The sequence below is a fragment of the Microcaecilia unicolor genome, chromosome 4 (assembly GCF_901765095.1).
Source record: "Microcaecilia unicolor chromosome 4, aMicUni1.1, whole genome shotgun sequence".
Lineage (NCBI taxonomy): Eukaryota > Metazoa > Chordata > Amphibia > Gymnophiona > Siphonopidae > Microcaecilia > Microcaecilia unicolor.
This window is the reverse complement of record NC_044034.1, coordinates 98733359-98745874: the sequence shown is the minus strand read 5'-3', so window position 1 is coordinate 98745874 and position 12516 is coordinate 98733359. Positions and strand designations below refer to the sequence as shown.

Genomic DNA, 12516 nt, shown 5'->3' with positions numbered 1-12516 from the left:
AAGGTTAACATAAAAAATAGTTCAAAAACTATAACATTTGATGGCTGGATGGCAGTCTTATGATTCAGGTTGTAGTACTGTGATGCCTCTGTCCATCAAAGCAGGCTCAGTCTGAATATGGATGTGTGATCAGCTCTGGAGGAGGAGAGAAGAGAGCTGGCAGTGCTATGGTGGTTTCAGTCGCCCAGTGAGCAGAACCGAGAGTGTACTGCAGAGGAAGTTAAATATCCTTAGCCCAACCGGACCTGTCTGGAGAATGAGGGGTGAAGATAGCATGGTTAAAGAGGAGAAACGTTTCGCCACACATTAAAATACACGCAAGTAAATAGCCATCCCATTTGCAAAATTCTCTTACCCGTGTGAGCACACATTCAGTAATTTGACGTACTTTAAAAACTGTAGGGGTCAGTATTTAGCCTGCGGCAATCAACAGTTTTTAAGCCACTTACAGCCATGGGCTGAAGTGAGCCCGAGTATCCAATATTGGGCCATGTCTGGGCACCAGCATTGAGTGGGTTACAGTGGTCACCCCGAAGCTAATCATGTACCAGCTGTTAGACCGGTGCATGGTTAGCTTGCTGGATACAATTAGGACAGGAGTGGAGGAGTAGCCTAGTGGTTAGTGCAGCGGACTTTGATTCTGGGCAACTGGGTTTGATTCCCACTGCAGCTCCTTGTGACTCTGGGCAAGTCACTTAACCCTCCGTTGCCCCACTGTATATACTATGTAAACCGCTTTGAATGTAGTTGCAAAAACCACAGAAAGGCAGTATATCAAGTCCCATTTGCCTTCCCTTTCCATTTTTGTTGTCCTAACTTTATGTGCTTACTTAACTGATTAGTGGACTGAATATTGCTGCTAAATGGTTAAGTACTGGCTTTGCCCAAGCTCCATCCATGGACCGCCCAGCAGGGGCGTAGCCAGACAGATTTTGGGTGGGCCTAGGCAAGAAGTGGGTGGGCACCAAGTGTCCTCCCCCCACCCCCCACCCCCAAAAAAAATATATATATCTCAGCTGGCGGGAAAACGCTTCTTTCCACCTTGGCAGTCTGAAGCAGGCATGACTGAAAACTGAGAATGCACAGGTGCCGGTATCGTGGAGAGTAGTGTTTTCATTACCATCAGGGGGAAGTCTTCAGCTGGTGGAGCTTGGGATCCCCACCAGCTACGGCTAAGCATGTGCTACTGTTGGGTGGGCCCTGGCCCACCCAGGCCCACCTGTGGCTATGCCACTGCCGCCCAGTATTGTGGCGGTCAGAGCCGATATTCAGTGGCACGGCACAGTTAAGTGCTGCAGAATATCGGTGGAGGGCTAGCTTAGCAGAGTTTCACTGGGCAGGAGCCTTTTCTGCCCAGCTAAACCCTTAATGTGCACAAAATTGATTTAAGGGTATATTCTATATAGCACCGAAAATGTAATGCGCTTAGCACAATTCTATAAAGAGTATGTATCCTTTATAGAATCACACTTAGGCATAAATTGCACCTAACTATAAGCGCCTGCTATTAGGCTTGCTATGAGCAGGCTTAAATGCAGGCACCTACACTTAGGCGCAGTTTGGCCATAATCTATATCAGCGTGCATAACATTTGGGAACACCCCTATCCACGCCCCCAAATATGTACGCTCATTAGGATTTACACATACATTGTTATAGAATATGAAATGCATGTAAATCCTAATTATTGCCAGTTAGTGCTGATAATTGTTTGGGTCATTACTTAATTTACGTGCATTAAATTGGGTGCGCGCCCAGTTTAACAAGCATAACTCTTAGAGCCATATATAGAACATGGCCCTTAATGTGCATGGACTTATGAATTAAGATGCATGTGGCCTGGTGGTTAGGGTGGTGGACTTTGGTCCTGGGGAACTGAGTTCGATTCCCACTTCAGGTACAGGCAGCTCCTTGTGACTCTGGGCAAGTCACTTAACCCTCCATTGCCCCAGGTACAAATAAGTACCTGTATATAATATGTAAGCCACATTGAGCCTGCCTTGAGTGGGAAAGCACGGGGTACAAATGTAACAAAACAAACAAAACAAAATCAGTCTGAACACGTTGTTTCACACATTCAAACTTCCTTCAAACCAAAAACACATTTGTAAAAAAGCAGGATAAAACTGAAGATATTTGCCCTTCACTCATCCCTACTAGCTATGAAAGATGGTATGAAATATACTGGGGGGGAGAGACATTCTCTTTTGGGCACTAAACATTTGGGCCTGTTTATTAACATTAGGCATAGGAGAGAAGTGCCAAAGGTGACTTTTTTTTTATAAAGGCAAAATAGGTGCATATATGCATTTGTAAAATTAGCCTCTAGAATCAGCCCCACTAGCACACAAATGGTTTTACACCTGCTTCAAAAGTTGGGTATTAATATGTGCAACAAGCAAGGGGTGGAGTAAAGAACACAGAAAACTGGAATGCAAATAAAATCTGCCTTTTTATTGAAGGGACCCGACACGGTCACCGTGTTTTGGCTAAAATAGCCTGCATCAGGAGTCGGTAAAACCTTTGGCTGATATAACGTTAAAAGCTTCAATATGCAAACACTATGTGAACATAAACTGGGACAGAATAACTCTTGAGCCCAGTACACAAACCATTCAAAAGTGGCAAGCCTGATGGCGTTCCAGCTGCGTCATCAAATGATTCAGCCAGAGGTTTTACTGACTCCTGATGCAGCCTGTTTTAACTGAAACTTGGTGTCCATTTCATGTCCCCTCAATAAAAAGGCGGATGCTAGTTGCAGTCCACTTTTGTGTGTTTTGTTTTGTTTTTTTCTCCACCCCTTGTTTGTTGCTTTTTGTTTTGTGAGTTTGGACTCCTCCCTTCCCCCTTATTTTGTGCATATATTTTAGGATATTCAGATCTATCTTATGCATATTCATTGTGGATATTCTGAAAACCCAATGAGACTAGATGTGCTCTGAGGACTGGGTTGAGAATGGCTGCCCTTAGAGGTCCTGTGTACTTGTCCCAAGCTTTCTTGAATTCAGATAGTCCTTTTTTTCCGCCATTTCACACATTCACCACTCTTCCACCACCTCCACTAGCAGGCCATTCCACACATTCACCACCCTTTCCATATAGAAGTATTTCCTTAGATTGCTCCCGAGTCTGTCCCTTTTCACCTTCATCCTATGCCTTCATTCCAGAGCTTTCATTCATTTGAAAGAGACTCACCTCCTGTGCATTTGTGCCAAAGAGGTATTTAAATGTCTCTATCATATCTCCCCTTTCCTGCCTTTCTTTCAAAGTATACATATTGAAATCTTTCAGTCTGTCCCCAGACGCTTTATGATGAAGACCACTGACCATTTCGGTAGCCGCCCTCTGGACAGACTCCATCTTAATTGTATTTTCTGAAGTTGTGGCCTCCAGAATTGTACATAGTACTGCAAATGAGCTCTTGCTGGTGACCACAAAACCTCTGGCTCCACCCAGCTCTTTCCCCAGACCATCCTGTCACTAACCGTAGAGTGTTGACATTCAGTGGCACTGTCCAATTAAATGCTGTTGAATAAGCCTCTTCTGCCCAATTATATTGCTTTGAATATCAACCTTTTTTGCTAAAGCATGATTTAAAACTTGAATTCTGTGTTCTTTTTGAATAGAAGAACCGTTCTTGCATGGGTTCACTACAAGGGCGGGAGGAATATCGTACATTCCCACTCTCGGCTCCATGAATCTCTTCAGCAGCTCCAGGCGGAGAGATCCGAAAGTTTTGGTGAAAGAGAACTTGCGGAGACTGGGAGAAGCTGCAGGCTTCAATCCTGAAGCATTCCACCCTGTGAAGGTTAAACAAATATTGTTCCTAATGCGTATTCCCATTTTATGAATAAATCATTTTTATTGAGTTTCAGAAAACATCAATTACATCTGAATACAATGAGAATCAGGGCGTAGCCAGAATTTAATTTTTAGGGGGGGCCAAGTATTTCCTCTCAGTCCTGTCCCCTCCGTCACTGCCCCCGCCCCATTATACCTTTGCTAACAAAATGCTCAACCCCCCCCCCCCCCCCCCCCCCGAGGAGGAGCAAGGAAGCAAGCAGGCTGCTCCTGCCCCTGACACTAGAACTTCTGCACATGATCAGTTCAACTGCATGAACTGAATAGGTGCGGAAGTGCCTGCATTGAAAGCTGGAATGGAACACCCTCACCGACTTCCTGCTGCTCAGACAGCACGGGTGGGGACTCCAGCAGCTAATCTCTTTGGCTGGCAGGGCTTGAGCATCTCCGCCAGCCACACATTGGTGCTGCAATTTTGGAGGGGGCTTGAGCCCAAAGTGAGGAGCCCATGAACCATTAAAAAAGAGAACTTAAATTCTTAGTGCTTAACTGACACTACGTAGTATAAACCTTTTCCTCCTCCCCCTTCCCCCTCACTTCTCCCAAACACTCCAACAACCTAATGTCACATCCTTAAAACAGTAAGCGACCATGAAGTTAAAAATCAAGAAGGCAATATTTTACATCCTTAAGTGGTCTAGAAGTAAATGTCGCAAATTAGGATGTAAAGAATCCATAAATGGAGCCAAATACGGATAAATCTGTTGATTTTGGGTTTTTTTTCTTGTCTTTTCCCCATGCTGACATACTCACCATACATTTGATTTCTCCAGAGCATCAAAGTAGGTGGTTCTTTTTTTTTTATCCATTGAAGCACAATGTTGTGCTATCAAGCATGCTTTCCTGACAAATAAGCAATAGTCATCTCATTCTAAATTGTGCATTGCTATTTTAAACCTACATTAAGTGATCAAACCTCTGAGCTTTTTCCCAACTTCTTACAAAATGGAAGAGCCATGATGCAGGTGCAAGTAAAAATAAGGAAGGTATAGGTCCTTATTTTAGAAGCAGTGTTCATGTTTACCACATGTACATGTAAACCCTGATTTTAGCAAGCTGGGATGTATCTAAATTCACTATACATGTGGCAAGGGGTTGTGGTTTCAGCGGAACCAAAAGATACACATGTAGTCTCCATTTCATAAAGTGAATGCACATCTCTGCTGAAAAAGATCAATGACGGTATTTACATCTGCATTTCAGATTTGCGTTTCAGAAAGTTCACTTTCTTGACATTGCTCCACTGGAGCGATCCGGGGAGGTCACCCCCTTTTTTTAATTGTTATTTTTTAAATAAAATTTTTATATCTTGCCTATCTTCAAATCTAGGCGGCAAACAATCATGACATACTTATTACAAGCAACATAATCGGGGAAAATTCAAAGCATTGCTGAAACTCATATTTGTAATGCCCTTCTCCTACTTATGCATAGGCTTTCTGAAAGAAATAGGCCTTTAGCTGCTTCCTAAATGTAAGCAAATGTGAGGTAGTATGAAAATTATCTGGCAGTGCATTCCACAGAATTGGGCCAGTTTACCCTAAAAAGAGAATCTCTATATTCATCTAACCTGCTGACCCAAAAGGAAGGAACATCAAGGAGACCCTTATTTGCAGAGCCTAAAGCCCAGACAGGGCTATAAATCTTTAAGGTTGTTGTAATACACAAGGGCATACTGTCATGCAATTTTTAAAAATCAAAGTCAAAACTTTTAAATCAAATTCTCTACCTAAGAGGAAGCCAATATAATTGCTTCAGGACAGGTGAAATATGTTCAAAAGAAAGTGTCCCATTCTGAGCAACTTGTAATGCCTGAAGTGCATTCTGTGGAACACCTAACAAAAGAGTGTTACAGTGGTCAAATAAGAAAAAATAAAAAGCCTGCACTACAGTGTCAAAATTAGCAGGACTCAAAAATTCACATATATGGTAGAAAGTTTTAAGCTTAAAAAACACTCTCTGAATAACCTCTCTAAGATGCAGTCGCATGGATAGTGATGATTCAAGAGTAATTCCTAAATATTCCTCTAAGATTAAGGATCAAACTGAAATGATGTGGGAAATTCAAGAGTACTTGAACTGGATAGAAAAAGAACCTGTGTCTTTGCAACATTTAATCTAAATTTATTAGCAGTTAACCAAGCCCTTACTTTACATTTATGTTTAATGGCATTTTTTAGAATCACTTTTTTAATGGCATAAATCAAAGCAATGTACAATAAAAATTCATTTGAGGGAAAAGAATTCCATGTAAAATATAGAAAAGCAAGCACACAAGAGGGAAAGGGAAGTGGGACTTGATATGCTGTCTTTCTGAGGTTTTTGCACCTACATCCAAAGTGGTTTACATATAGTCAGGTACTTATTTTGTACCAGGGGCAATGGAGGGTTAAGTGACTTGCCCAGAGTCACAAGGAGCTGCAGTGGGAATTGAACTCAGTTCCCCAGGATCAAAGTCCACTGCAATAACCACTAGGCTACTCCTCCACTCCCAAGAGGCTATCAAACGTTCCAGTGATGACTGCAGCATTCTCCAATCTTGTCTCAGGAAACATGGGCCAAATAAATATACAAAAAAGCCAATTGCGCTGGAACTTGAATTCTTAATGGAGAAAAAAAGCTGTATAACATCTGCATATAATCAGTACCTAACTTCCAAACAACCCAACAATCTACAAATTGGGACCATTTAAATGTTGAAAAGCAGGGCAGAAAGGGCTGAGGCCTGTGGTACTACTACTACTACTACTAATCATTTCTATAGCGCTACCGGACGTACGCAGCGCTTCACACTTGAACACCCCAGAATGAACGTACATCCAGTTTGATTCATCAAGTGTATCCTGCACTTGAAATTGACAGTTAATTAAAAATGAAGCAAACCATTCAGAACAGGCCCAGAAAGCCCCAAGACTTCCGATTGCTTTAAAAATAATGGATGGTGAATAGTGTCAAAGACAGTGGCAATAGCTAAGATCAACATCAGAAACTGGGTACCTTGAGCCACTTTCTCTATGACATTGTCTAGGAGTGGAAGAGAGGAAATGAGCTGATAATTATCTGGCAATGGTCCATTTACTATATTTTAACAATGGCTTGACTAGACTTTCTTCAAGAAATCTGGCAAAAAGCTTTCACTGAATGATTTGTTAACAATAACAATACATATAGAAATCGCCTTCCTAACTGCAGTTGAACAAATATTCCAAGCACTCAAGAGTTATTTAAAGGACTGAGTTACATCAGAAACATCCCCTGCTGACATTGCAGTAAATGAATCCCACATTTTAGTCATATCAAACTGAAGATCAGTATTAAGGGATACACTGACATCAAAAGAAGCAACAGTATTCATTACCTTCACTTAAAATCTATTAACAAATTGCTGACATGTAGGTAGTTCAGTAATATTCGCCTGAGGAAAGGAAGACATTTTTATCGACAGTAGCAAATAATCCCCCAAGGATTTTTATGTTCCCTGAAATCGATAGTGCCGAATGTTTGCAGGCTGTTTCCTTAATTTGCAGCATGTAGACCTGTTCTACGGTCTGGCCCAATCATGGCTAGACAGATCTGGATGGGTTGGAGTGGAGCTTCAATGGCAACTGCAGTAGTTGAGGGAATAAGACCAGTGCTGGGCAGACTTCTGTGGTCTGTGCCCCGAATACGACAAGGACGCATTAAGATGAAGTATGCATATGTTAATATTGCATTATACCATATGCTATGAGTTTATTTTGTTGGACAGACTGGCTGGATCATGCAGGTCTTTTTCTGCCATCATCTACTATGCATATTTTTTTATTTGTTTTCAAAATAGTGCACGTACATATCTAGGTTCTGAAATACCTGCATAAACCTGTATATGTTGCCACCTAGACACGTATATAGCCATTCTTCCTCCACTGCTATTCTCTGCATTCATCTTTGTAAAATAGATGCTGCATGTAACTGGAACATAATGCGTTCGTTCCTGTATGTGTTTTAGAACAGGCTCTGTGTCGGCAGATCTTGTTCTAAAATACTACTGGAATTGAACACATCTCAACCTGGATGTCTCGATTCCAGTTTGCACATTCTTTCTAAAATCTGCCTTACACTATCTCATTTCATATCCAAGATTCAGTACCCTGTTGGCATGTCAACAATAAAATCAGCTTAGATAAAATCTTCATGGTAAGTGGATAGAGAAGATATCTTTGCATGTCTAATCATTTTAAAATTGCAAACTTGACTATTAAGATTCCTTTCTTCGGCATTTAGTAGTAGGGTTACCATTTGACTCCAGAAAAAGTATCATGACTCTTGGAGCTTGGTAATTAGAAGCCCCAATATTATGGAGTATAACCCTGGCACAGCAATCACCTGAAGTCTCTATTATTTTATGAAGTCTCTTTTATTGAATAAATCACAGATGATTTACTCACAGATAGATGTTCAGGATACAGAGACTTCTTAATCTGGAGGTTGTGGGAGGTGGAGATCTGAAGAGAGGTAGTTGTATTGCAGGGGGAGGGGAAGGTAGTTGAACAGGTAGAATAGTCCAAAGCTGGATGAATGGAATGTGCGATATCTCATTTGGAAGAAGATATTCTCAGGGTAAAAAACCAGGTTCTTTACAGGGAGTTCTCAGCAGGACAGAGCTGTGTGGAGCCAGATGGTGTTAGCTCCATGTCCCTGGCTATAATGGTGAAAGAAGCCCCGCGTGGCTGAAAGGACAAAGAATGGTGGGGCTTCACACAGGGAGGAGCAGATAGAGACCAATGGGGACAGAGCCTGCCATCGGATAGCAAGGGGTAGTCCTAGAGATAGGAGGGAAAGGTCATACCTGGCTGACCTCTGAGGACAGATAGTAAGACTGAACAGGAAGACAAAAGAGCCAAGCTTGGCAGAGAGAGAGAGAGAGAGAGGGAAGGTCTGGGCGGCCTCACAACCAGTGGTAACAGTTCTTACACAGCCAAACAAGTGTGGTTGCACTGCCTGTGAACTACATTACCCACAGTGCATTGCTCATGTATTTTTCCAGTGGAAACTGCAGCAATGATAGTCCTTGGGACTGAGAATAACAGTAAAGGCATTACACACATTTTAGGATCACGTTATAAACTAGTGCGAGGCTGTCGGAGGACAGAACAAAAAGGACACATTGATCCAGTCCGGGTTTTGCTTCCACTGAACGCAATGGAAGTAAAACCCTGACTGGCTCAATCTGTCCTCCTTTTTCTGGAGCTATATGCTAATGTATTACGTCTGCTCAAACACTTTTAAGTAAATTAATTTTGAAACATGCCACTTCTTGATAATTGTTTTAAGGTAGCAGAGCTCGATATTTTAATGTTGCAGAAGTGAGACAAGTGACCTGAGCTGCAAACTGATTACAGAAGAGACCCATGACGTGCTTGTTCATATGTAGATCACCACAGACAGGAACAGGATGCGTATTTTAATTTTGTTCACACGTGACAGGCAATATTATGACACAGTGCTTGTAAATATTGCACATTGCGCCCCCTTGAGGAGACTAACAGAAACACAAGAGAAAAAGCCAAAATTTTTTGTTGTTTTTTTTTTTAACTCTTTATTTAAAAGACAGGAAAGAGAGACAACAGAAGCCCTATACAGTTATTCCCTGTGGATCACAAGAAAATATCACCAAAACACAAAAGAAGTTTGAAAGAATATGTTCACAGAAAAGCTTTATTCAGCCAATAAATGCCCTTGCAGTACCTGGGGTGGCCACAATTTCACTCATTGAGGGGCCCTTTTACTAAGTTGCGTAAGGGCTTATGTGCGCCCAACGCGTGCCAGTTCTGAATTACCGCCCAACTACCACGTGTACCAGGCAGTAATTTCATTTTTGGTACGTGTCCCTTTGCGCGTCACAAAACTCTGGCATGCAGCACAACCGGGTGGTAAAAGGCATTTGACGCGGGTAGACCCTTACTGCCCGGTTAACGCGTGAGACCTTACCACTAAGTCAATGGCTGGTAGTAAGGTCTCAGACCCAAAATGGACACGTGTCAATTTTCATTTTGCCACACGTCCATTTTTGGTCAAAATTTTAAAAAAGGTATTTTTACAGGTGCGCTGAAATGATTCTGTGAGCGTCTATAACACGCGCCTACACTACCGCAGGCCATTTTTCAGTGCACCTTAGTAAAAGGACCCCTCAGGTTGCATCAGATGTCAACGGAGATCTTATAGCAAAAAAACTCAATACGGCACAAGTCTTCCAATCTCTGACCATAAAAACAACTGCTTTTTAGTTGTAGTGTTCGACTAGAACCATTTTGATTTTTTGCCATAAGGGTAAGAAGGGTCATGCATTTGATATACCACCTTTCTGTGGTACAACCAAAGCAGCTTACATATTATATAAAAATCTCCATTGATCCCTGATGCAGCCTGAATGGGTGAAACATGGTCATGTTGAGTATTGCTTTCCCCAGTCAAGGGCATTTAGTGGCTGAATAAAACTTTTCTGTGAACATATTCTGTATGTGTTTTGGTGCTATTTTCTTGTGGTCTGATGTCATAGTACATGCCCTTTTCTTAAGTTATTCCCCGTGGGACTAAACTTTAGAACTGAACCCACCCTACTATTATTGATGTGGTTAAACTGTTGTACTCCTGCAGTATAGTATGACTAGGCTTTTCTTCCACAGTTTTAGCAACTTTCGCTTCTTACTTTGGTCTGATAGACTGATCATGCTAATGTTGTCTGGATCATGGGGAAGCCAGAACCTGACTGGTATGATGGAATAGTGACCGATCAGAAAGGCGTCACCATTGCCGCTCCTGGTGCAGACTGCATCCCGTTGCTTTTCTGTGATCCCGTTAGAAAAGTGTGCGGTGCTGCTCATTCAGGTAATTTTCTTTACAATTAAAAAAATGTCACCGAATACAAACTTTGGGACTAAAGCAAGGTGATTTTTTTGTGATGATATATAATTAGTCAAGGTATGATTTAATACTTTTTTTGTGAATACTAATTTTGATACAGTATGGAGGTTTTTTTTTAGACCTATGATATTTTATTGATCCACATTTTTGAGCCATATGAAAAAAATTTGACATTGTGCCAATATCTATAATGAGCATAAAGACAGTCAGAAGTAGTTTTCTTGGGGTAGCTATTTGTTAGTATCATTCTTTGTTTTTCCCTGTAGATTATTCCTATTGAAGGACTGCATGCTATTCTTTCTCTTCAGCAGTTTATCCCTTCTCTTGGTTAGTGTATTTGCTTGAAGAAGCAGGATTATGTGTTTTCAATATGTGCATGTGAAAAGATGCTTATTCTCCACCCTATTGATCGCAGAAAAGCAAAAAAATGAGCCCATTAGGGACAGGGAACATACCTGCATATACCCCCAAATTCTATAAATGGTGCTTAGAATTGCGTGTGCAATTTAGGCATGCAATTTAATTGACAAGCCAATTAGCACCAATTACTGGGTGCTCATAATCAATTGTCAGCACTATTTGTGTGCGCATTTTACGTCACATGGATCTGCTTGTAAATTTTACATGTGGCTCCAAAAAGGGGAAGCAGCCATGGAAGGATCAGGGGCATTCCTAGAATTTATGCACGTTGTTATAGAATAAGGGGGATCTGAACCTTATTTAGATGCAAGGATTTATACTAGGGTTTACTTGGTGTAAATCCTCACGTCTAAAGTTTGTTGCCAATCTCGATGCTAAGTGTATTCTGTTAACAACGCCTAACTTTCAGCCCCATTTATAGAACAGCTTTTAGTGAATTTTTTCAGTGCCGATTTTTCAGAGCTATTTATGGAACATGGTCCATAATCCCCTGGATTCTATCTAGTTCAACTGAAATTGCATGCACAAATCCAGTCGTATTCTGGATTTGTGTGCACAATTCAATTACTTAACAAGCCAGTCAGTGTGATAATTGGCACTTATCAAGCAATTATTGACACTAATTTGCATTAATTAGAATTTACACGCACAACTTGCTAAGCATATTCTGTAAAGTGGTGTGTGTAAATTCTAATGCATGCTGCCAAAAAGGGGGCTTGGCCTTGGGCGTGGAATGGGCAGACTGTAATGCGCATGGTTATAGACAGTGGTGTGCTGGAGCCAGCTCGCACTGGCTCGCAAGAGCCAGTTATTAATTTTTCTGACATTTTGTGAGCCAGCTGTTGAAGCAGGACAAGCCAGTTTGCCTCTCCTACCCCCGAGCCACAGGGTCCCAACACATACCTGAAGGCAGCCATCTTGGTGGTCTAGTGGATTCTTCAGGGCAGAAAAGATCCCCAGTCTTTCCTGCCTGCTGCCGCATCGCTGTTTAAAAATGGCTGCCGAGACGTCCAGCGGCGGCCTTGCTTAAGTCTTGCGAGGCCGCCCTTGTAAGTCTCAGCAGCCATTCTAAAGAGCGATGCGACATGGGAGGGTCAACGCCAGCAGCGGGCAGGAAAGACTTTCCTGCCCCAAAGAGTCCACTAGATCACCAGGGTGGCTGCCTTCAGGTATGTACTGGGACCCTGCAGCTCAGGGCAGCGGGGAAGAGGTCTAGAATAGGGGAGTGGGGTGGGGAACATGGGGAGGATATAGTTAAAAAAAAAAACATGCCAGCTTGTGCATATGGATGTACACAGAGGAAGTATAATAAGGGAATAAGTTTTCATAGGT

The 12516-nt window shown here is 41.9% G+C and overlaps 1 protein-coding gene across 3 annotated transcripts in view; it reads left to right on the top strand.

Annotated features, from left to right (window-relative positions):
• Window positions 1-12516, top strand: part of LACC1 (laccase domain containing 1) — a 33992-nt gene that overhangs the window by 8769 nt on the left and 12707 nt on the right. For 2 of the 3 annotated variants that reach the window (XM_030199423.1, XM_030199422.1), the window contains exons 3-4: window positions 3627-3808; window positions 10563-10728. In XM_030199423.1, coding sequence (XP_030055283.1) covers window positions 3627-3808; window positions 10563-10728 — 348 coding nt within the window. The remainder of the gene's footprint in view (window positions 1-3626; window positions 3809-10562; window positions 10729-12516) is intronic. The other variant, XM_030199424.1, reaches the window with a different exon arrangement.